The 23,509-nt window shown below is 38.2% G+C and overlaps 1 protein-coding gene across 3 annotated transcripts in view; it reads right to left on the bottom strand.

Moving 5' to 3' along the window:
• SLC71A2 (solute carrier family 71 member 2) overlaps positions 1-23,509 on the bottom strand; it is a 65,091-nt gene that overhangs the window by 34,290 nt on the left and 7,292 nt on the right. For 2 of the 3 annotated variants that reach the window (XM_081802685.1, XM_031038190.2), the window contains exon 2: positions 4,865-4,960. The exons of the other annotated variant lie outside the window; for it this stretch is intronic. In XM_081802685.1, the coding sequence (XP_081658811.1) occupies positions 4,865-4,960 (96 nt within the window). The remainder of the gene's footprint in view (positions 1-4,864; positions 4,961-23,509) is intronic. 3 annotated transcript variants of the gene reach the window in all.

Raw genomic sequence — 23,509 nt, 5'->3', positions numbered from 1 at the left:
AAAAAAAAAAAAAAACCACATAATTAACAAATTTAACATACTTACCACATAGAGAACACTACTCCAGGGAATACTTGTTCTTTTCAGATCATATGGAAAATTTATCAGAATTAACCATATGCAAGTATACAAAACAAGCTTCAACAAATTTTGAAGAACTGAAATAATTCATAATATGATCTCTGATAATACAATCTAGAAAAGTCCCCAAATGTTTAGAAATTAAGATAATACACATGCAACAATATGACCATAGGGAATATAGTCATTAAGACTGTAATAATTCTGTATGGTGACAGATGGTAACTATCACAGTGAGCATTTTGTAACGTATAGAACTGTCAAATCACAATGTTGTACACCTGAAACTAATATATCATACTGTACTTCAATTAAAAATAAAAATAAAAGAAACTGTCACACACACACACACACACACACACACACACACACACACACACGGGAATATTATTCAGCCATTAAAAAGGAAGGAAATTCTGCCACCTGAGACAACATTAATGGACCCTGAGAGCATTTCACTAAGAGAAATAAGTCAAACAGAAAAAGACTAATATCATATTATCTCATTTATATGTGGAAGCAAACAAAACAAAACAAAATAAACAAGCTCACAGATACAGAGAACAGACTGGTGGTTGCCAGAGGCAGGGGACGGTGGGTGAAATGGGTGAAGGGGATGAAAAGTACAAGCTTCTAGTTATAAATATATAACAAAACTAAGTGAGTGGGATTTATGCAAGGGTGGCCTAATATTCAAAAATCAGTATAACTGGGCACCTGGGTGGCTCGGTCGGTTACACGTCTGCTTTCGGCTCAGGTCATGATCCCGGAGTCCTGGGATCCAGTTTTTGCGTCGGGCTCCCTGCTCAGAGGGGAGCCTGCTTCTCCCTCTACACCCCCTTTCTTGTAATCTCTCTCTCTCAAATAAAATCTTTTAATTAAAAAAATCAATATAACTGACAACATTACTCAAATAAAGGAAAAATCTAGTTGTTATCTGGTTATATGCAGAAAATTCATTTGATAAAATTTAACACCTAATTAACTGTAAGCAAAACAGGAATAGAGGGGAACTTCCTTTCTCTGACAAAGAGTATCTACAAAAACATATCTATAGCAAATAATATACTTAGTGGTGAATTTTAAAGATTTTTTTTTTTTTTTTTTTTTTTCTTTTTTTATTCATGAGAGACAGAGCGAGAGAGAAAGGCAGAGGGAGAAGCAGGCTCCCAAGGAGCAGGGAGCCCGATGCGGGACTCGATCCCAGGACCCTGAGATCATGACCTGAGCCGAAGGCAGACGCTTAACCATCTGAGCCACCCAGGCGCCCTGAATTTTAAATTTTAGATCACTTTCCAACAGATATCATCTGTGAGATAAGGATGCCTACTATGATCGCTTCTATTCAACACTGTACTGGATGTCACAGCAATACAGTAAGAAAAAGAAAAAGAAAAAGGACTGGAAGGGTTTAAAAACTGTCACTCACAAAATATATGAACATGTATGTAAAAATCTGCAGATAAACACTTAGTATTAGTAAGTGAATTCAGCAAAATCACTAGACACAAGGTCAAAACACAAATTGTTTCATGTACCAGCGTAACAGAAAATTAAATCTTTACCCATCCCCATGAATACCCTAGCCAGCTAAGCACCAAGCGTTCAGGGACTGACTGGGAACTTGCCACCAGTCTTGGCACCCTGGCTGTGTAAGTAACAGCCCCAAGGCCCTGAAATGCAAACTAAGACCTAGTTAGAAAAGCAGCAATGGGGTGGGAATGACTATAAGCAGGGCCAAGTCCATATTTCCAATGGGAATGGCATCTATCTGCCTCATTTATCCCAGCAATTAGAGCCTCCATTTTTTATTGCATCTCATTAATAGCCCTTTTTATTTTGCCTTAATTAGATTTTAGTTCTTTTACTTCTCCAGAAAGGGATTCTCTAGTGTCTTCTATGCTTTTTTCAAGCCCAGCTAGTATCTTTATAATCGTTATTCTAAACTCTAGTTCTGACATCTTACTTATATCCATATTGATTAGGTCTCTGGCTGTCAGTACCCTCTCTTGTTCTTTTTTGAGGTGAGTTTTTCTGTCTTGTCATTCTTGCAGAACATGGTCTCTTTTCTATTTGTAGAATTGTAGCAATTCTTTTCTTAGATCTCTGGATGAGTTTACAGGTGTTTCGAATGATTTGATAGCAATCTAGCTGAATTCCTGGGACCTGACAAAACTAAGGTCTCCTACTTCTCCGCCATCCTGGAAAGTCTCCAATTCTGTACTACTTCAAACAGAGCACTTCTAATGAGTGCTAGGATGCAGACAGTCTGATTGGACAAAATACTAATATGTAGGTACTGTTCTGTATCTCCAAATCCTTATTTCAGACTGTTTTTCTCACCTGATGGAACAGGACAGAGTGCTGTCCACTAGTTATAGCCCGGAAAAAAACCCCACACATGAACCATCATCCTAATAGTTACACCATAGTGGGTGATAGATGCAGGATGTCAAGAACTAGTTATCTGACAACAGTAAACCCCAACATAAAGGAAGAGGATAAACGAACTCCTGCTGTAATAAACAAACCCTAATTTTGTCCCTTCCTTATCAAACAACCTAACATTATCAGTTTTCTGTACAACCAGAAAAGGCAGAAAGTAGAGGGGATATGCCAGAGAAAATCTCCCCCTCCTGCCCCCCGTAAAAAAGGTGAAAGGAACCAGCCCTGCCACATCAGAACAAAAACAGAGGTAGCAAACTGTGATGTAAAGGCTAAGGGAGATAGGACAGTAAAGGACATTTAGCTTAATTTAGCAACACCAAGAGCTCAGAAAAAAGAGAATGAACCCATCTATTGACTCAGCAACACTTTTTCTATGACAGTATAGCGTGTCAGAGTGATGCTAGCAACGCTGTACTCCTCACATGTTTATTTTAACCAAATCTTTGAAAGCAGCACAACTGCTCAGAAACTGCAAAGAGAAAACAAAGCAGCATTTTAGCTGGCTTCTAAGGCTGCATTCCAGGGTCTAACGAGGACAAAGAACCCCTAGGAAAATTATCTGCATTGGGCAGTAAGAAAAAAGGCACAGCAGTCTTTGCATGCATATTAAAATTAATTAACTAATTAATTAAAATTAAAAGAGATCTGACAACCTGGTCTAGGGCCAAAAAGGTCCCCAAAGATTTTAACGGTCTGGAAGGTGGTTTCAGAATTTCTAACAAGGCCTCAAAAGTATTAAAGTATTCTCCACTTTGAATTCTTACTCGAGCATGATTATAGGATTAACTCTATATTGAGAAACCTGCTGAACCACTACGGCAGATTTCTGGTTGCCTTAGAAAAATACTATTTAAACTATTTAAAACGCTTAACACATGGGGGTTGGGGGGGACATGGACATGGACAGAGCCAGAGAGCCTAGACCAAAAATTAAGTAACATAGTTCCTTACAATCAGTAGCCTGGTGTGTCTATATTCATACTGAAAATAGGTCTCAAAGAAACAATCCCTCAAGGACACACACGTGTGCCTACAGTTCATATACTTATTATTCAAAGAAAATATCTACTGAGCACCAACTGTGTCATAGGCAGCCCAAACAGGGGTGAACACAGCAGGCTCATGAAACTTAAAGCGGGGACCACTTACCCCCATTAACTAATAACCAATTACCTTCTGTAGTAAAGCATTAGGAAGGAAAACGTAGTATAATGAGAAAGAATAAAATAGAGGTTTAAAAACACAGGCAACCTTTTAAGTTGACTGCTCCATCCAAGCTGTCATTTTAATTAAATCAAATTTTATTTTAAATGCACCAGAAGAATTAAAAATAGCAAAGTCTTATGTAAGGCTAATAGCCACCCTTTAAAGTTGCCTGTTTTCTAAAGCTAATTTGCAACCAGAGTTTATCTGTATCCAAAGGGATTCTCCTGTAAGGCAAAATGGTGATTGGGAAGAGTTAACCACCAATGATTTTTAAGACAACTGAAATGTAAGGCCAATTTAAAAATACCTTTTTCTTAAATTTTAAAATATTTTTATTAGAATTGTTACTGATTGGGGTGCACCTGGGTGGCTCAGTCGAGTAAGTGTCTGACTCTTGATTTTGGCTCAGGTCATGATCTCAGGGTCCTGAAATTGAGCCCTGTGTCGGACTCTGTCCTCAGTCCACTTGGGATTCTCTCGCTCTCTCTGTTACTCCCCCTGCTCGTGCATACACGTGCATGTGCACTTTCTCAAATAAAATCTTCTAAAAAAATAAAATAAATTAAAAAGTAATTAAGCACCCCAAATCTACATGCCAAACCTTTCTTAAGCATTTCCCTTCCCTCTAACCACAACACATTATCAAATATCCAGGTTCTTGCTAAGAAATTCAGTACAGCCTCTGCAAAGAAGTGGCTATAGTAAGTTAGCTACCAAATATGACAATGATCACTGTTACAAGGTACTTACCAACCTATTTCCTATGTTCTTAGTCAAAGGCCATTACATCCATACAAAGTAAGTTACAAAGTTCAACAAAGCTTTGCAATAATTTCCCCTTGTGCATCCTTACGGTCTTCCTAAATACCTACAGTTCACCCACAGCACTTCTAAGATTCTGGCTCAGTGGGAGTGCCTTGCTACCCAAGAATATTTAACGTGCAGCCCAGGTGTTTTGTTGCAGGTAGTTCTTAGTCTACACAGTGGAAACAACACAGTGGAATAAGCAGTCTTAAATCGCTGTCAAGAGATTCTCTCAAACACATACCTAAACATTTGGCCCTGGGGATATATGCTTAAGAACCTCTGTTTTGCTTTCATAAACAAGGACCTGTTCAGCAATACTTACAGTTAACATTGGAGTTGTCAACAAGCCCCACGCAAAGAATTCTAGGAAGATGACAATAGCAGCATGATATACACTTGGTCTGCCAAAGCCTTGTAGCTAAAAAAGGAAGAAAGTTATTATGAAAAATAGTAGACAGATAAAAGAAATCAATTTTGCTAAAATGGTATCTAATACACAAAATAAAGACTGTATAAAGTAAGCTTAGGACCTACCTGTATTATATATGATAAAACTTCATTCTGTGGCATCCCTGATTCCTTGCCTAATCACAGAAGGTGGCAAAGTTATAAACTTTTTCACTTGTCCCATGACTGCAAATAACTGAGCTTTGGTTGAGAATCAACTGGGTCTTTAAGAGACTGAGGTTCCAAGACCTGACTATTCTGTCTCTTACTAATTGTGTCCCTCAGAAACTTGGCCTTTCTAAGCCTGGTTTCTCTAGCTATGTAAAGAGAGAGGTGGGCATGTGGGTCACTTGCTCAAAAGCTTCAGGAACAGCAGAGATGATTTAAATGATGGGGGAGGAAGAACAATAAGGAAAACACAGTCCATACCAGGGGGTCAAAATCCAACTTTCTGTTTGTTACATTTTAAGACTGTTATCTATTCTGCCAGTTGTCTGCAGTTTATGACTTCTGGAGATAAATCTAAAATTCCCTTCAACTTAATGTTGATTCTATGACAACGCTTATTACAAGATTAGGCACCTTGCTACCATTTGGTAGTAACTGAAAGTGATGCTTGCAAAAGACTCTGTAAAGCCCTCACTATTCTTATGCTTATATTTTTAAGTCTTTAAAAGGTAGAAGTAAATCTACATTTCACTGGAATTTAATCGTAAGGAAATAATCAGACAAATCCAGATTGTGGGACATTCTACAAGATAACAGGCGTGGTCTCCTTAAAAATGCCAATGTCATAAAAGATGAAAGTAAAGGTCAGGAGACTCATACATATTGAAGGGGGCGAGAGTCACACAACAAAATGGGGGATCCTGGAGGAAAAGGGAACAAAAGGATAAAATATGAATATGGACTTTATATTAATCATTTGGGTATTCTTGATGTCTGCAACTTACCGTCAAACGGTTTGGCAAAACAACAACAACCAAAAAACGGAAAAGATACATACATACTTCCTAAAGCAAATGTTAATAAATGCCAACTGCTGAATTTAGATGAAGGGAATATAATTTTACTTTTGACTTTTTTTTGTAGTTTTGAAAATTTTCAAAGAGCCAAGAACAAATGTTACTAAAAATACAAACTCGTGAATTTCTAAATTTTTGCCATGTCCAATGAAAAGTACCTTTAAATGCCATTAAATAAGACATTTGCAAAAACAGAAAGCATTTTACAAAGTTAAAAAAAAAATTTAAGCATCTAACAACTCACCCCCTCCAAACCAAAAGGCCTTTAACATAATCTTCCAAAAAGGAATAGTTTTCAATAGTCCTTTACCAACAGAATAGTGAATGGAAATGGCAGCAACTATTCAGCCTCTGCCTGTGATTAAGCCTTCTGAGACCCTCTGCGTTAAGTCGTTCTAGCCGCTAGAGACAGAAACTTTGCCATCACCCTTGGCTCTCCCCACACTGCCCTCCATCTAATCCTCTACCACCTCTTGCCCAGGTTACTGAGTAGCTTTCCACCCTTGCTCCTTCACCCACTGCACTGCAGCCACAGTGCCCCCATTTAAATGTAAATCAGATCCCGGCAACTCCTCTGCTCCACCCTCTTAGACTTCCAGGGCAGTCAGCCCCACATCCCACTAGTCCAAGGAGGTCCCACACCTCCCTATCCCCTTTTGTTATGCTCTTATTGTTTCCTAGAGGATTTCCAACAAACTTTAGGATTCATTTTTGTCTACTGCCCATGGAATGGTAATTTAAATGCTATGAAGGAAAGGATTTTTGTCTTTGTTCAATGATGTATCCAAATAGCCCTTCTCTCACCCCACTATAGTAGTAAGCACTCTACAAAATTTATGAAATGGAAGAAGGATCTCTTCTTCAGAGACTAACATCTTTTCTCTGATCTTTTAAACAGCAAAACCCAAAATGTAGAAAAAAATTTGAAGATGGCCCAGTTTCTTCAACAAGGAAATCGTATGGTCAAAGAAAAAAAGAAAAAGGAGGGAGAACTATGTTAGTATATAGATTAAAAGAAATGTAAGAAATATTAACCAAAAGCAATATTCTGGGACTTTGGGGTTTGACTCAAACTATCTGGAAAAAAGACAATTCTGAGACAATCATGGAAATTTGAAAATGAACTGGATATTAGATGATACTAAAGAATTAGACTCTTTGTAACATAATGGTATTGAAGTAAGGTGTGTTTTTTAAAGATCCTTATCTCTTAGAGATACACACTAATGCATTTGTTTGTGAACTGACAGCATGTTTGGAATCTGTTTTAAAATCTACAGAAAAAAAAAACTAGAAGCAGTGGCAAAAATGAATTTTAAAAAAGTAAAGTAACCTATATGCACTTACTAATAATTTCTAGTTATTTGGGTAAAAATTCTGATAGTCACCAACTCCACACTACAAAACAATTGCTTCTGAACACTGGGTGAGCATGTCAATAAATAGCCCAATACTGCTCTTGAATCATTTTATTTACTAAGCATCATGCATACAAGAATCTCAAAAAACTCTGAGAACAGCGCATAGGAAGCATAAAAAGGTAACTCTTATTTCTCATTTGCAGTTTCCATGGTTTGGTGCTTTTGTAGGCAATAAAGTTCTATTTATGGAGACCACTGGGACAGAGATCCATGTAGTGGCAATGCTGATTAAACATAAAAACAGATACACACTTTAATCTGTGTGATATATTTTAGGACATTATGCTATTTTAACACCTTGCAAAAAAAAACCCAGACAACCTACATTTTGTTTATATATTATATGCTTAGATGTATCAATTAGAAGTTGTTTAACAAACATCTCTTCTAAAATGCAAACACTTTCTTATTCTCACCTCTACATAAATTACTTTAATTGAACTATCAACTATTCCTAGCCAGTACCAGTGATACATGAGAGAAATGTACTATGACAGACAGGCAGGCCTTGGTACGGTGGGAACTTAGTGTGGGCAACTGGATATAAGAAGGTGACAAAAATAAATCTGCCTTCCTTCCAATTCTTCCTAAGCTCTTGGTGGCCAGGATGCTGATGAAAAAAAAGGATCACAAGTTTCTCCCTTAAGTTATCTGAGCTAATCAGAAAAACTTTAATACAACCTAACCAATTATTTCCAGTTGAGCCTGATCTAGTGCAGTCTCTCTGGATCAGTTCAACGTCTCCTCTCTCCATTTGCCCCTTTATAAATCAGTATGGAACAACCTGAGATGTTTAGATGATAAGTATGTGGTGATGTCTTTATTCACTCATACGACCATCTCTCCTACAGAGGACTGCAATGGCCTCTTAACTCTAACTTGACTTCTCTTCCCTTCCTTCTTCAAATCTTTCTTGATACCATACTCAGAGTGATCATTCTAAAATACCTATGTTATCCTATGGCACCTGCAGAAGACTGCAAAAACTGAGCTACAAATTCTGAATCTCATTCCTGTGCACATAATCTTTTTGCAATATGTGCTGCCTATGCCATCAAAAGGTAGAGTCTATTTCTCCACTTCCCTGGATCTGGGCAGGTTTAACAACGTGACTCAAACCAAGAGATGTCAGGTGAAGTGACAACATGGACTTCTGAACCAAGGCCTCCAGAGGTCTTCAAGACCACATGCAAATGCCTTCTTGGCACAAGCATATTAAGTCCTCCCTATTCAGGCCACCTAGGCCAACCAGTGAACAGCCATTACCAGCTGCCTGACAGAGGAACAAGGCTGTCTTAGATCACCCAACTCCATCAAGCCTGCAGATGACTACGGAAGCATGAGTAACTCCAAACAAATCCAGTGAAGAACCCCAAGCTGACCCTAGCCCAAAGAATTGTCATAAATGGTTGCTGTTTTAAAAACACTAAATTTGGGGGTAGTTTCTTATGTAGCAATCATTAAGTGATACAACCGCCCCCCCTTTGCCCTCATGATTAAGTTTAAACTCAAAACTTTCTTGAGATCCCTTTTGTAGTTCTCCAATCTCATCCCACAGTCCACATATAACCATGAAAATCAATAAAGGGAAACCGCCCTAAAATGGAGCCAGAAGGCCCTCGCTCCAGGGTGCAAACTGATGATTTTCCTAGCATACTGAAGTTAGCCGGTAGGTGAATAAAAGACATGGTCCCCAGCATTCTGTTTAAAAGACTGTCTGTATACTATGCATCATAGGAAATACTGAAGCACTTAATTTTTTTTTTCTAATTTGAGGAATTAACATTGTATTGCCTGAAAGGGAAAACAAATTCTAGACCCAGTCCTGTTAACTAAGCTGACCATAATTCTCTCCCAAAGAGAAGTGACTAGAGGTTTAACATCACTCTGGCTATTCAGAACTGTAATACCCTTTAAAAATAAAAGGTACAGGGCGCCTGGGTGGCTCAGTCGTTAAGCATCTGCCTTCGGCTCAGGTCATGATCCCAGGGTCCTGGGATCGAGTCCCACATCGGGCTCCCTGCTCGGCGGGAAGCCTGCTTCTCCCCCTCCCACTCCCCCTGCTTGTGTTCCTGCTCTCGCTATCTCTCTCTCTCTGTCAAATAAATAAATAAATAAAATCTTTAAAAAAAATAAAATAAAATAAAAGGTACAAATAGACAATTCAATAATAATAGCTGGAGACTTCCATACCCACTTCTAGTAATGAATAGAACAATTAGAAGATCAACAAGGAAGGAAAGATTTTAGTAACACTATACTAACTAGACCTAACAAACATTTACCTGAACACTCCAACTACAGCAGTATATTCTTCTCATGTGTACACAGAAATATCATAAAACAAGTCTAAATAAATTAAAAGGATTGAAATCGTATAAACTATGTTCTCTTGACCACAATGTAATGAAACTAGAAATCAGTAACATAAAAAATATGGAAAATTTACAAATACGTGGATATTAAACAACATACACCTAAATAACCATAGGTCAAATAAGAAATCACAAGGAAGATCACAAAACTTTCAGATGAACAAAAATGAAAACACAACATATCAAAGCTTGTTGAATGCTGTTAAAACAGTGCTTACAGGGAAGTTTTTAGCTGTAAATGCCTTATTATAAAAAAAAAAAAATCTGCTTTCGATAACCTAACTTTTCACTGTAAGAAACTAGAAAAGCAAATCTAAAGCAAAGCAAGAAAAAGGAAAGAAATAATAAAGGCTTAGAGCAGAAATAAATGCAATACTGAACAGAAAAGCAACAAAGAATCCTCAAACCATCAAAAAATTAACAAATCTTTAGTGAAACTGACTATGAAATATAGAGGGAAGATTAAATTACTAGAATTGGAAACGAAAGGGAGGTTATAAAGGAGTATTATGAGCAACTGTAGGACAATGGATTGGATAAACTACATGAAATGGGACAAATATCTAGAAACACCCAATCTACTAAGACTGAATCATGAAGAAATAGAATATCTGAATATACCTAGAACTAGTAAGGGTATTGGATCAGTGATCAAAAACCTCGCAACAAAGAAAAGCCCTGGCCCTCACAGCTTCAATGGTAAATTCTACCAAACATTTAAAGAAGAATTAAAATCAATCACTCTCAATGAAGAGGAGGGAACACTTCCTAACACATTCTATGAAAAAAGTATTTACCTGTACCAAAGAAAAAGGTACTACAAGAAAAGACAACTGCAGATTAATTTCCCTTATGCTAACGATACAAAAATCCTTAATACGATACTAGCAAATTAAATTCAGCAGCCTATTAAAAGGGTTCTAATACCATGGCCAAGTGACATTTACTCCTGGAATGTAAGAAAAGTTCACATATGAAAATCAATCAATGGAACACACCACATTAAAATGAAGGGGGAAAACACATGATCATCTCCACTGATGCAGAAAAAGCATCTGACAAACTTAACAGCCTTTCATGATAAAAAAAAATCTTTAAAGGGATAGAAGGAAATTATCTCAATATGATAAATGGCACATATGAAAAATCCACACCTAACATCACAGTCAATAGTGAAAGGCTGAAAAAACTTTTCCTTTAAGATCAGGAACAGGGAAAGGATGCCTGCTTTCAACACTATTATACAACGTAGTACTGGGAGTTCTAGCCACAATAATTACATAAGAAAAAAAAGTATCCAAACTGGAAACGAAGAAGTAAAATCATTTCTGTTTGGGGATGCCATCATCTTACATATAGAAAACCCTAAAGGTTACAAAAAAAACTTTAGAGCTAATAAATGAATTCAGCAAAATTGCAGGACCAAAACAAACAAACAAACAAAAAACCATGCAAGTATCAGTTGCATTTTTTTAAAGATTTTATTTATTTATTTGAGAGACTGACCGCAAGAGCGAGGAAGGGGTGGGGCAGAAGACTCCCTGCTCAGCAGGGAGCCTGACCCAGGGCTCAATCCCAGGACCCTGACATTATGACCTGAGCCTAAGGCAGCCACTTAACTGACTGAGCCACCCAGGAACCCCTCAGTTGCATTTCTATACCCTAACAATGAACAATCCAAAAAGGAAATTACAAAAACAATTCCTTTCACAATAGCATCAAAAAGAATAAATTCTCAGGAAAAATGAACCAGGCAGGCAAAATACTTCAACACTGAGAACTACAAAACATTGCTGAAAGGAATTAAGAAGACCAAAAATAAACAGAAAGACATTCCATGTTCAGGAATCAGGAAACTTAATGTTGTTCAGATGTGAATAGCCCTAAATGATCTACGGATTCAATGTCATTCCTACAAAAATCCCAATTACATTTTTTGCAAAAACAGAAAAACCCATTCTAAAATTCATATGGGATCTCAAGGGACCCTGAAATAACAGCCAAACAATCTTACAAAAGAACAAAACTGCAGTACTCACATTTCGTGCTTTCAAAGCATACTACAAAGCTCATCAAAACTGTGTGGTACTAGCATAAACCAATGGAATATAATAATAGAGTCCAGAAATAAGCACCTGCCAAATGATTTGCAACAAGAGTGCTAAGACCATTCAATGGAGAAAGAGTAGTCTCTTCAACACATGGTGCTGGGAACACTGGACATTCATAATATGCAAAATAATAAAGCTGGACCTAACCTCACATCATGTACAAAAAATTAATTCAAAATGGATCAAAGCCCTAAATGTAAAAGGTAAAACTACAAACTCTTAGAAGACAACATAGGAGGAAAATTTCCTGACATTGGATTTGACAATGCTTTCCTCAACGTCACCAAAAGAACAGGCAACAAAAGAAAAAAACAGATAATCTGATTAATCAAAAAGAAAAACTTTTGTGCATCAAGGGGTATTATCAACAGAGTGAAAAGGCAACCCACAAAATGGAAGAAAATATTTGCAAATCATATATCCAATGAGGATTACCCAGATTATATATATAAAAAACTCCTACAATTCAAGGACCAAAAAACCAAACTGATTAAAAAATGGGCAAAGGACAAAAAAAACACATGAAAACATGCTCCACATCACTTATCATTAGGAAAATGCAAAGTTAAACAACAAGGATAGTACCTTGTGCTCATTAGGATGGCTATGATTAAAAAGAAAAAGTATTTAAAAACCTGAAAACAGCAAGTGTTGTCAAGGATGTAGAGAAACTGGAACCCTTGTGCACTGTTGGTGGTACTGTAAAATGGTACAGCCAATGTGAAAAACAGCATGGGGGTTCCTAAAAAATTAAAAATAGAATTACCAAATATCCAGTAATTCCACTTCTGGGTACATATCCAAAAGAATTGAAAGCAGGATCTCAAGGAGATATTTGTACACCCACGTTGATACCATCGTTATTTATAGTAGCCAAAAGGTGGAAGCCATCCAAATGTCCACTGACAGATAAATTTATAAACAAAATATAGTATGTGCATACAATGGACTATTATTCAGCCATGAAACAGAAGGAAACTCTGATAAGCGCTACAACATGGCTAAATATTGATGACATCATGCTAAGTCAAATAAGCCAGTCATACAAGGACAGATACTGTATGATTCTGTTATATGAGATTCAAAGAGACAGAAAGTAGAATGATGGTCATCCGGGGATAGAGAGTAAGGGAAACAATAAATTATTTTTTAATGGGTACAGAGTTCAGTTTCAAATGATGGAAAGTTCTGGAGATGGACAATGGTAATGGTTGCACAACAATGTTAATGTACTTAAATGCCACTGAACTGTACACTTAAAAATGCCTAAATTGGTGAATTTTGTGTTACGTATATTTTACCACAATTAAAAAAAAAAAAAGGAACTCAAAATAGATCACAGAGCTAAAAGGAGGTCCCTTAGTTTCACAATGAGTTTGTATATACAGCACTAATGTCACTATCCATGTAAGAAAAAGTTGATATGTTGGACTCCATTAAAATTAAAAACTTACACTCTGTGAAAAACACTGCTGAAAGAACAAAAAGACAAGCCATAGAGTCAAAGAAATTATTTGCAAAACTCATACCTGATAAGGGACTTGAATCAAGAGCTCTTACAACTCACTTATAAAATAACAAGTAACCCAATTTAAAAACGGGCAAAGGACTTGTACAAACATTGCTTGAAAGAAGATATACAGGGGCGGGGCACCTGGGTGGCTCAGTCATTAAGCGTCTGCCTTCGGCTCAGGTCATGATCCCGGGGTTCTGGGATCGAGCCCCGCATCGGGCTCCCTGCTCAGCCAGGAGCCTGCTTCTCCCTCTCCCGCTCCCCCTGCTTGTGTTCCCACTCTAGCTGTCTCTCTCTCTGTGTCAAATAAATAAATAAAATCTTAAAAAGAAGGAAATATACAAGTGATCAATAAACACATGAAAAGATGTTCAACATCATTAGCCACCAGGGAAATGAATATCAAAACCACAGTGATGTACCACTTCAGAACCACTAGAATGGGTGTAATAAAAAAAAATAATAACAAGCATTGATGAGGAATTAAATTGGAGCCCTCATAAATTTAAAACGGTACAACCACTGTGGAAAACAGTTTGGCAGTTCCTCAAAATGTTCAACAGTTACCATATAATTATCAGCAATTGTACTCCAATACCCAAGACGACTGAAAATATACGTTCACACAGAAACTTGTAAACAAATGTTCATACAACATTATTCACAGTAACCAAGTGTGGAAACAACCCAAATGTCTACCAACTGATTGAATAAATAAAGAGAAAGTGGTATATCCATACAATACAGTATTATTCAGCTATAAAAAGAAATAAAGTATAAATTCATGCTACAACATGGAGGAACTTTGAAAACATAATGCTAAGTGAGGAAAGCCAAGAGGAAAGGCAACAACATATAGTATCATTCCATTTAAGTGAAATGCCCAGACTACACAATTTCAAAGGGAGGGAGCAGCTTAGTGGTCGCCAAGGCTTGAGAGCAGGGGAAAATGAAGAGTGACTGCTAATGGGTACTGGGTTTCATTTTGGGGAGACGAACATGTTCTGACAGTGGTGACGGCTGCATAAACTTGTGAATATACTAAAAATTGTACACTGGAATACAGTCAATTTTATGTGAGTATATCTCAATAAAAAAATGCAGTGGTAAAAAAAGAGATGAGAGAAAGACACACAAAGAGGCTGACTCTGTCTCTTGGCTGCCTCTGGACTTTGCTGATGGTGTGTGAAGGCTGGAACAATGACAGCCACCTTGAGACAAGAAGAGCCAGACAAGTCAATACACAGAAAACACAAAGGACCTGGGTCCTTGATTATACTGCTTACATGCTAAATGAACCAATCCTGAAACTGTCTTTCCAGATTTCTTGTTAAATGAGTTAATAAATCCCCTAATTATAAAACAGGGTTGGGGGGGGTTCTGAACAGACTCCTAACCAAAACTGACATGGCAAATAACTATATGAGAAAATGCTCAGCATATATCATTTAAAAATGCAAATTAAAACAATGCAATTGCTGGATGGCAGAATTTAAATGCACATTGCTAAGTGAAAAGAAGCAAGTCTGGAAGGCTATATGGTGTATGATTCCAGGTAAAACTACAGAGGTGGTAAACAGATCAGTGGTTGCTAGGGGTGGAAGAGGTAAGGTTAAACAGTTGAAGCACAAAGGATTTTTTCAGGTAGTGAAACTTATGTATAACACTGTAATGGTAGATGATAAGTGGCGCTATGTATTTGTCAAAACCCACAGACTTTCGGAACACAGAGTGAACCTTAGTACATGTTAATTAAAAAAAAAATGTTTAAGAGGGCAGAGAATCTCAGCATGGACTGCAGAATGTGACAAAGAGCTAACTGTATTAAGAATGCATGACTCAGGGAGCCTGGGTGGCTCAGTCATTAAATGTCTGCCTTTGGCTCAGGTCATGATCCCATGGCCCTGGGATCAAGTCCCACATCGGGCTCCCTGCTCCGTGGGAAGACTGCTTCTCCCTCTCCCACTCCCCCTGCTTGTGTTCCCTCTCTCGCTGTGTCTCTCTCTGTCAAATAAATAAATAGAATCTTTAAAAAAAAAAAAAAAAAGAATGCATGACTCAACTTCATTGAAGAGAATGGGGGGAAAGTTAGTGATCTAAATAACATTAGGAATGAGTAGTCTGCAAGACTGAAGGCAAAAGGAACCTCACATAAGCACTGTACTCTAATTGATAAATATGTTCCCCACAATGGTACAGATAACAATTCTGAAACCAGTGTCCTGGAACTGAACAATTAAGTAAATGGATGACAAATGGTGGGAGTTACTTTTTTCACCGCCCCAGTGGAAGGTTATAAATAAACAAGGGGGGAGAGACAGAATGAGCCATGTGCTAACAGATTAGATTTGGGTATCATTATGACCTCATTCTAGCTTTACAATGATACAGGCGACCACATATAGAAATATTTATAGATATATGTATATACACAGGCTAATATACACACATATATTTTCCTTGACCTGTCACCTGAGAACCTAAAAGTAATGACACCGTGGCAGCCCAACAGCACTTTAAGTATCTGGTACCCAGGTCTTGGTTTCAAATACAATTTTCCAACAAAAGGAGCCAGGGCTCCTTGGGGAAATGGCTAATTCTAGGACTAAGGCAGGAAATATACAAGAGGAACCTGGAGTATCTTGTAGTGCCAGAATGTAAGTGCTAAAACAACAACAAAAAACAACAAATAAACAAAACCTAACACAGTGACAAAAACATGGGGATATGTCAAAGAACTCCCAATGGCTAAAGCTGGAACAATATGAACAAAGCAGTACTGGATTATAACCAAATTATAAAATAAATATTTCTAAGTTTATACTAATAAGATGATGTAGTAAACAAAAGGGGGAGAACAGACAAATCTCCTATGCAGAGGAATTCCAAATAATTTACATAGGTACTTTGTACTCAAGAAAGTGAAGCATAACTTCCCATTCTTCAAATGTGGGCTGCACATACTCTTCCAAAGAGCACAGTATAGGAAGAGGGGGAAAAGAGTAACTTCATAAAGAAAGGTGACAAACATCAACAGTGATTTGTATCCTTGATTTGATGTAATGAAAATGGCACTTCACTTTTGTGGGCTTCCTCCCCCAAACCCATAATCTCACCCTAATATTGAGGAAAACATTAGATGAATCCCACCTGAGGGACATTCTACAAAATATCTAACCAGGACTCATGAAAATTGTGAAGGTCATCAAAAACAAGGAAAGTCAGAGAAACTATCACAGCCCAGAAGAACTTAAGGAGACATGACAACTAAATGTAAAGAAATACTGGAACAGAAAACGGGCATTCAGTAAAAACCAGCAAAATGTGAATAAAGTGTAGACTTTAGATGATGGTAAAGTATGGACACCGGTTCATTAATTTTGACAAATATACCATACTAATATAAGATGCTAATAATAGAAGGAAACGGGTGTGGGGTTTATGAAACCTCTCTATACAATCTTTGCAATTGTTCTGTAAGTCTAAACTACCCTAAAATAAAGTTTTATTTTTTTTTTTAAGATTTTATTTATCTGTCAGAGAGAGAGCACAAGCAGGGGGAGCGGCAGGCAGAGGGAGAAGCTGACTCCCTGCCAAGCGGGGAGCCCGATGCGGGGCTCAATCCTAGGACCCTGGGATCATGACGAGCCGAAGGCAGACACTTAACTGACTGAGTCACCCAGACGCCCCTAAAATAAAGTTTTAAAAAATAAATGGACAAGAATATCAAAAACACATCCTGAAGGAGGAAAGTAAAGAGTATGGGAAACACTACAGCAGGGGCTGGCTAACTATAGCCCACAGTCTAAATCTACCACCAGTTTTTGTAAATTGTTCTACTGAAATTTAGCAGTGCTCATTCATGTACGTATGTCCTTGGCTGCTTTTTTTTTTTTTAAGATTTTATTTATTTTTTGACAGAGACAGAGATAGTGAGAGAGGGAACACAAGCAGGGGGAATGGCAGAGGGAGAAGCAGGCCTCCCGCAGAGCAGGGAGCCCGATGCGGGGCTCGATCCCAGGACCCTGGGATCATGACCTGAGCTGAAGGCAGACACTTAATGACGGAGCCACCCAGGCGCCCCGGTTCATTCCTATTTTAAGTCATTGAATTATCCTGGTCAAGTTGGCTTGTTAAGATTCAACTTCTGGACCTGAAGAGTTCTCAAGCCTGCAGTGTCAGAAGGTGACTACAGTCTCTTTATGCACACAGTTGCTGAAACATGAACACCGTTGGGAATTTATTAGCAAATGTCTTGGGTGGTATGGGAAGTCAACTTTTTCTGTCACAAAAGCCTGTTATATTCGGAGTTCAGGGTACATTTAGAGGAATACTATTAAGATCCTTGCCTTTGAGAGGTGTTGTGTAGTATAGGAGAGAGACTAGTTGTATGTGGAAAAGAGGCTACAGGGATTTGGTAGGGAAGGACCCGCCTCTGCTCAGGGTAGTTAAGGAATGTCAGCAGCTTCTCAGATATTTTATCGGGTTACTGATATTTATGAACACCCCTTTGTATTCCACTTACTCACACTGGGGCCAGCAAACATTTTTCTGTTAAGGATCTGATGGAGTAGGGTGCCTGGGTGGCTCAGTCGTTAAGCGTCTGCCTTTGGCTCAGGTCAAGATCCCAGGGTCCTGGGATCGAGCCCTGCATCAGGTTCTCTGCTCAGGCAGGAAGCCTGCTTCTCCCTCTCCCACTCCCCCTGCTTGTGTTCCTTCTCTCGCTGTGCCTCTCTCTGTCAAATAAATAAATAAAATCTTTAAAAAAATTAAAAAAAAGGAATGAACCACATGACCACATTATGGCCAGGGAGATATGAGGGGAAATATGTGGGAGGGTTTATGGACTTTCCTTCATTCTTCTAGGGACAATATCAAAACATTACTGTTTCCAGTGTGACGGCACTGTTGTGTAAGCATGTGATACTTAGCAACGTCAGCCAACTTGAGACCATATGTGGTCAATCCTAAAGACCAAAAACTAGCACCCTGGGAAGAGCAGAGCATATGAATGTAATGAGCCCACTAGGTCTTTGGTGATATTAAACTGCTAAAATAAGCACACAATTCCTGTATTTCCTATTATGTGCAATAAAAATTCCCTTTATCATCAAGTGTATCATTACACCATGAACAATGTTAAGCTATTAAAAATGAAATATTTGAGTTTGATTTTTATGGATAAGCTAAGCAACTAAGGCTGTAACTGTAAACTGTTGGCTCCATTGTACTTCTAAGCAGAAAAATTATTTTAAAATACATTTTAATTGAAAACTGGTACTCCACAGTTGGAATGTACTGCCATAAGATTCAAAGTCATGGGCGCCTGGGTGGCTCAGTTGGTTAAGTGACTGCCTTCGGCTCAGGTCATGATCCTGGAGTCCCAGGATCGAGTCCCGCATCGGGCTCCCTGCTCGGCAGGGAGTCTGCTTCTCCCTCTGACCCTCCTCCCTCTCATGCTCTCTGTCTCTCATTCTCTCTGTCTCAGATAAATAAATAAAATCTAAAAAAAAAAAAAAGATTCAAAGTCATCTCTGCAGTACTACTGAAGACATTTATGAGAAGTATGTTTCACTATAAGCTCTTAGTATTTTAATAATTCAGACATTTAATACTTCTTGCCTACATCATTTGTATTTATCTGGTTAGTAAAATGCTCCATCAACAATAAATTCTTTATCAGAAATCTTTTAAAATATAAACACAAAGATGAAAAACACAAATAGTTTTAAAACAAATAAAGGATTATACCTGAAAGTTTTGCTTTCATCCTCCTAATACTGGAATGCCAGTAGGAAAAACAATTTTACGGCTTCTTTAGATGAAATAACTTTTCCATAAAAATTATGAAAATTTTCTCAGCACTGCATTAAATAGTTGAATAAATGCAATGACTATGATGTTGGAGAGATTAAGCATTCATTAAACATTTGTAAGATAACTGCTTCTAACTCAACTTTTCAAACTCTATAATTTACCAACCACCACCCGACTTAAAGCAAACCAAGATGCCAAGGACTGCTTTTGTAAATATTTCTATTTCTATCAATCTTCTTTAAGAATGAAAATATTCGGGGCGCCTGGGTGGCTCAGTCGTTAAGCGTCTGCCTTCGGCTCAGGTCATGGTCCCAGGGTCCTGGGATCGAGCCCCGCGTCGGGCTCCCTGCTCCACGGGAAGCCTGCTTCTCCCTCTCCCGCTCCCCCTGCTTGTGTTCCCTCTCTCGCTGTGTCTCTCTCTGTCAAATAAATAAAAATCTAAAAAAAAAAAAAGAATGAAAATATTCAATTCCAAGTGGTTAATTCACTCATCATATGTTTGTTGAGTCCCATTATGTCAGTTAGATGCTGGGGGCAATGGTATCAACAGAGGATACTATCCCTGTTCCTGTTTCATGGAATATAAAATTTTAAATGGAAATAAACACTCTAAAGAACAAGGACACAGGTTAGGGACGGTCTACCACAAAAGATCCTAAGCTATACTTAGGCAAAAACTATCCTACAGTAGCAGCAGAAGCAACAACAGATACCATGCCAAGACCTGATGAAAGCCTATCACAGATCCTACCATTTTATCTTCACTGAATTCTTTGAGATAGAAACTATTATTATTCCCATTTTGTGGGTGACAAAACTCAGATGCAGAGAATTCAAGTAACTTGCTCATCTTGCAGTTACTAAGTGCCTAAGCTGGTATTCCATCCAGACAATCACTTACCTCCAGAGTGTACGTGACTAACCACTGTACTACTTACACTACTTACTCCTTTCTTAGAGCCCAAAGTTCTCTACAAACAGAATCAGCACATACATATGACAGGTAGCCTGGACTGCAGCAACCTAAGTAATAGGTGACAGGAGCCAAATGCAGACAGTTCTTCAGGTGAAGTGCAGCCCTTTACTCACCCACCACCCCCACTTTCCCACACTAAGGAGTCTGGCCTGGCTAGTGTGTATCTGGGCAAAAGAACAATCTCCACTAAACCCCTCACTTGCTTTATCAATGTGACCTGAAAACATCAAATGAACTAGAGCATCTGGGCTTTTGTCCATCAGGTCATCTGCCTTCAACTGGAAAAAGGTAAGGTTGAAAGTTACTCCCGTTTGTCCCAAACATGATCCCCAACTCAAAGATCACAGTACACAGTAAACATCAGTGAGTTGCCAACATGGGAGCAGAAGAGACAGAGGCTGTCATATACACCAGCGGACTAGAACTGAGTTTCCACAAATAAACCCATACATCTATGTCCTGCTGATTTTTGGCAAAAGTGCCAAATCCATTCAAAAGGGAAAGAACAGTTTCCTCAACAAATGACGCGGAGACAACTGAATTTCCTCATATAAAGAATGAAGCTGGAACTCTACCTCACCCCATATACAAAAGTTAACTCAGACCAGATAAATGATCTAAGCTAAAACCACAAAGCTCCTCCTGGAAGAAAACAGAGGTAAATCTTGGATTTAGTCATAGATTCTTAGACATGACTTCAAAGCAACAAAAAGAAACAAGCAACAAAAGAAAAAGTAGATACTGGGCCTCATCAAAATCAGAAACTTTTAAAATGAACCAAAACCCTAAATGTAAGACATAAAACTCTTACAAAATGACAAAAGGGGAAAGCTTCATAACACTGGATTTGACAATGATATCTTGATATGACACCAAAAAACAAAGACAACAAAAGTAAAAACAGGTAAGCTGGATGTTACCAAAATTTAAAACTTCTGCACATCAAAGGATACAATCAACAGACTAAAAAGGCAACCTCTGGAGAAAATATTTGCAATGCATTATCTGATAAGAAGGTAATTTCCAGAATTTATCAAGAACCTCTACAACTCAAAATAACAACAACAACAACCCAATTTGAAAATGAGCAAAGGACTATCATTTCTCCGAAGAAGATATACAGATGGCCAATAAACATATGAAAAGATGCTCAAAATCACTAATCATTAGTGAAATGCAAAATCAAAATGAGATATCCCTCCACACTCATCAGGATGGTTACTCTCCAAAACAAAACAAAAACCAGAAAATGACAGGTGTGGTGAGGATGTAAAGATACTGGAACCCTTGTGTAATGTTGGTAGGAATTTAAAATGGTGCAGCCACAAAGGGAAACAGCACGGCGGTGCCTCAAAAATTAAAAATGGAATTATCCAATGATCCATTGATTCCACTTCTGGGTAGGTATCCAAAAGAATTGAAAGCAGGCTCTCAAAGAGATATTTATTTGTACAATCATGTTCACAAAGGCATTATTTGCAATAGTAAAACAAACAAACAAACAAACCCAGAAACAATGAAATACTCAACCGATAAATGGAGAAACAAAATGTGGTATATACATAAAATGGAATACTATTCAGTCTTGAAGGAAATTCTGAGGCACACTACACGTCTTCAACAATCTTAAAGACAACATATTTCAACATGTGTCAACAACAACATTGAGGACATTATGCTGATGGTCACAACAAGACTATGATTCCACTTATATGAGGTATCTAGAGTAGTCAAACTTACAGAAACTAAAAGCACAAAGGTGGTTATTAGGGAACGGGGGACAGGGTAAATTCTGTGTGATGGATGTAAAGGCTTAGTTTTACAAACTGAAAAAGTTCTAGAGATTGGTTTCTATATATGTTAATATATTTAACACTACTAAACTGCATGCTAAAAAATGGTTAAGGGGTTGGGGCACCTGGGTGGCTCAGTTGGTTAAGTGTCTGCCTTTGGCTCGGATCATGATCCCGGGGTCCTAGGATCGAGCCCCATGTTGGGCTCCCTCTCAGTGTGGAGTCTGCTTCTCCCTCTCCCTCCCCCTCCACCTGCTCGTGCTCTCTCACTCACTCTCTCAAATAAATAAATAAATAATCTTTAAAAAAAAAAAAAAGGTAAAGGGGTGCCTGGTTGGCTCAGTGATTTAAGCATCCAACTCTTGATCTCAGCTCAGGTCTTGATCTCAGAGTTGTGAGTTCAAGCCCCATACTGGGCCCAGCATGGAGCCCACTTAAAAAAAGGGGGGGGGGCACCTGGGTGGCTCAGACGGTTAAGCGTCTGCCTTCGGCTCGGGTCATGATCCTAGGGTCCTGGGATCAAGCCCCGCATCCGGCTCCCTGCTGAGCAGGGAGTCTGCTTCTCCCTCTCCCTCTGCCTGCTGCTTCCCTTGCTTGTACTCCCTCTCTCTCTCTGTCAAAAATAAATAAAATCTTTAAAAAGAAAAAAAGGTTAAAATAGTCAATTCTATGTTACGTGTATTATATCACAATGTTAGGAATTTCTTAACTATATTTCTATATACTGGCAACAAACAATTATGAATCTGAATTTTTTAAGAGTTCACATTTTTAATACATTTACACTATTATGTACAATAGCATCAAAAAATATGAAATAGGGTATAATCTGACAAATGATGTGAAAGACCTATATACTGAAAACTACAAAATAAAGGTGGGAGATTTAAAAGAAGATCTAAAATAAATGGAGCAGTACCTCCTTCATGGATGAGGAGACTCCATGTTGTCTTCAGTTCTTCCCAAACTGATCTTCAGAGTCAACACAATCCCAATGAAAATATAAGCAGGGTTTTTTGTTATTTTTGTAAAAGTCAGCAATCTGATTCTATAGTTCTAATATGCAAAGGACCTAGAATAGCCAAAACATTTTTTTCCTTTTTTTTATTAATTATTATTTTTAATGTTTTATTGTTATGTTAATCCCCATACGTTACATCATTAGTTTTAGATGTAGTGTTCCATGATTCATTGTTTGTGCATAACACCCAGTGCTCCATGCAGAACGTGCCCTCCTTAATACCCATCACCAGGCTAACCCATCCTCCCACCTCCCTCCCCTCTAGAACCGTCAGTTTGTTTTTCAGAGTCCATTGTCTCTCATGGTTCGTCTACCCCTCCGATTTCCCCCTTCATTCTTCCCCTCCCGCTACCTTCTTCTTCTTCTTTTTTTTTTCTTAACATATATTGCATTATTTGTTTCAGAGGTACAGATCTGAGATTCAACAGTCTTGCACAATTCACAGCGCTTACCAGAGCACATACCCTC

Source organism: Leptonychotes weddellii, chromosome 14, assembly GCF_054177405.1.
Source record: "Leptonychotes weddellii isolate Sample4059 chromosome 14, ASM5417740v2, whole genome shotgun sequence".
Taxonomy (NCBI): Eukaryota; Metazoa; Chordata; class Mammalia; order Carnivora; family Phocidae; genus Leptonychotes; species Leptonychotes weddellii.
The sequence above is the reverse complement of the archived record's forward strand: the minus strand, read 5'-3'. Positions and strand labels throughout refer to the sequence as shown.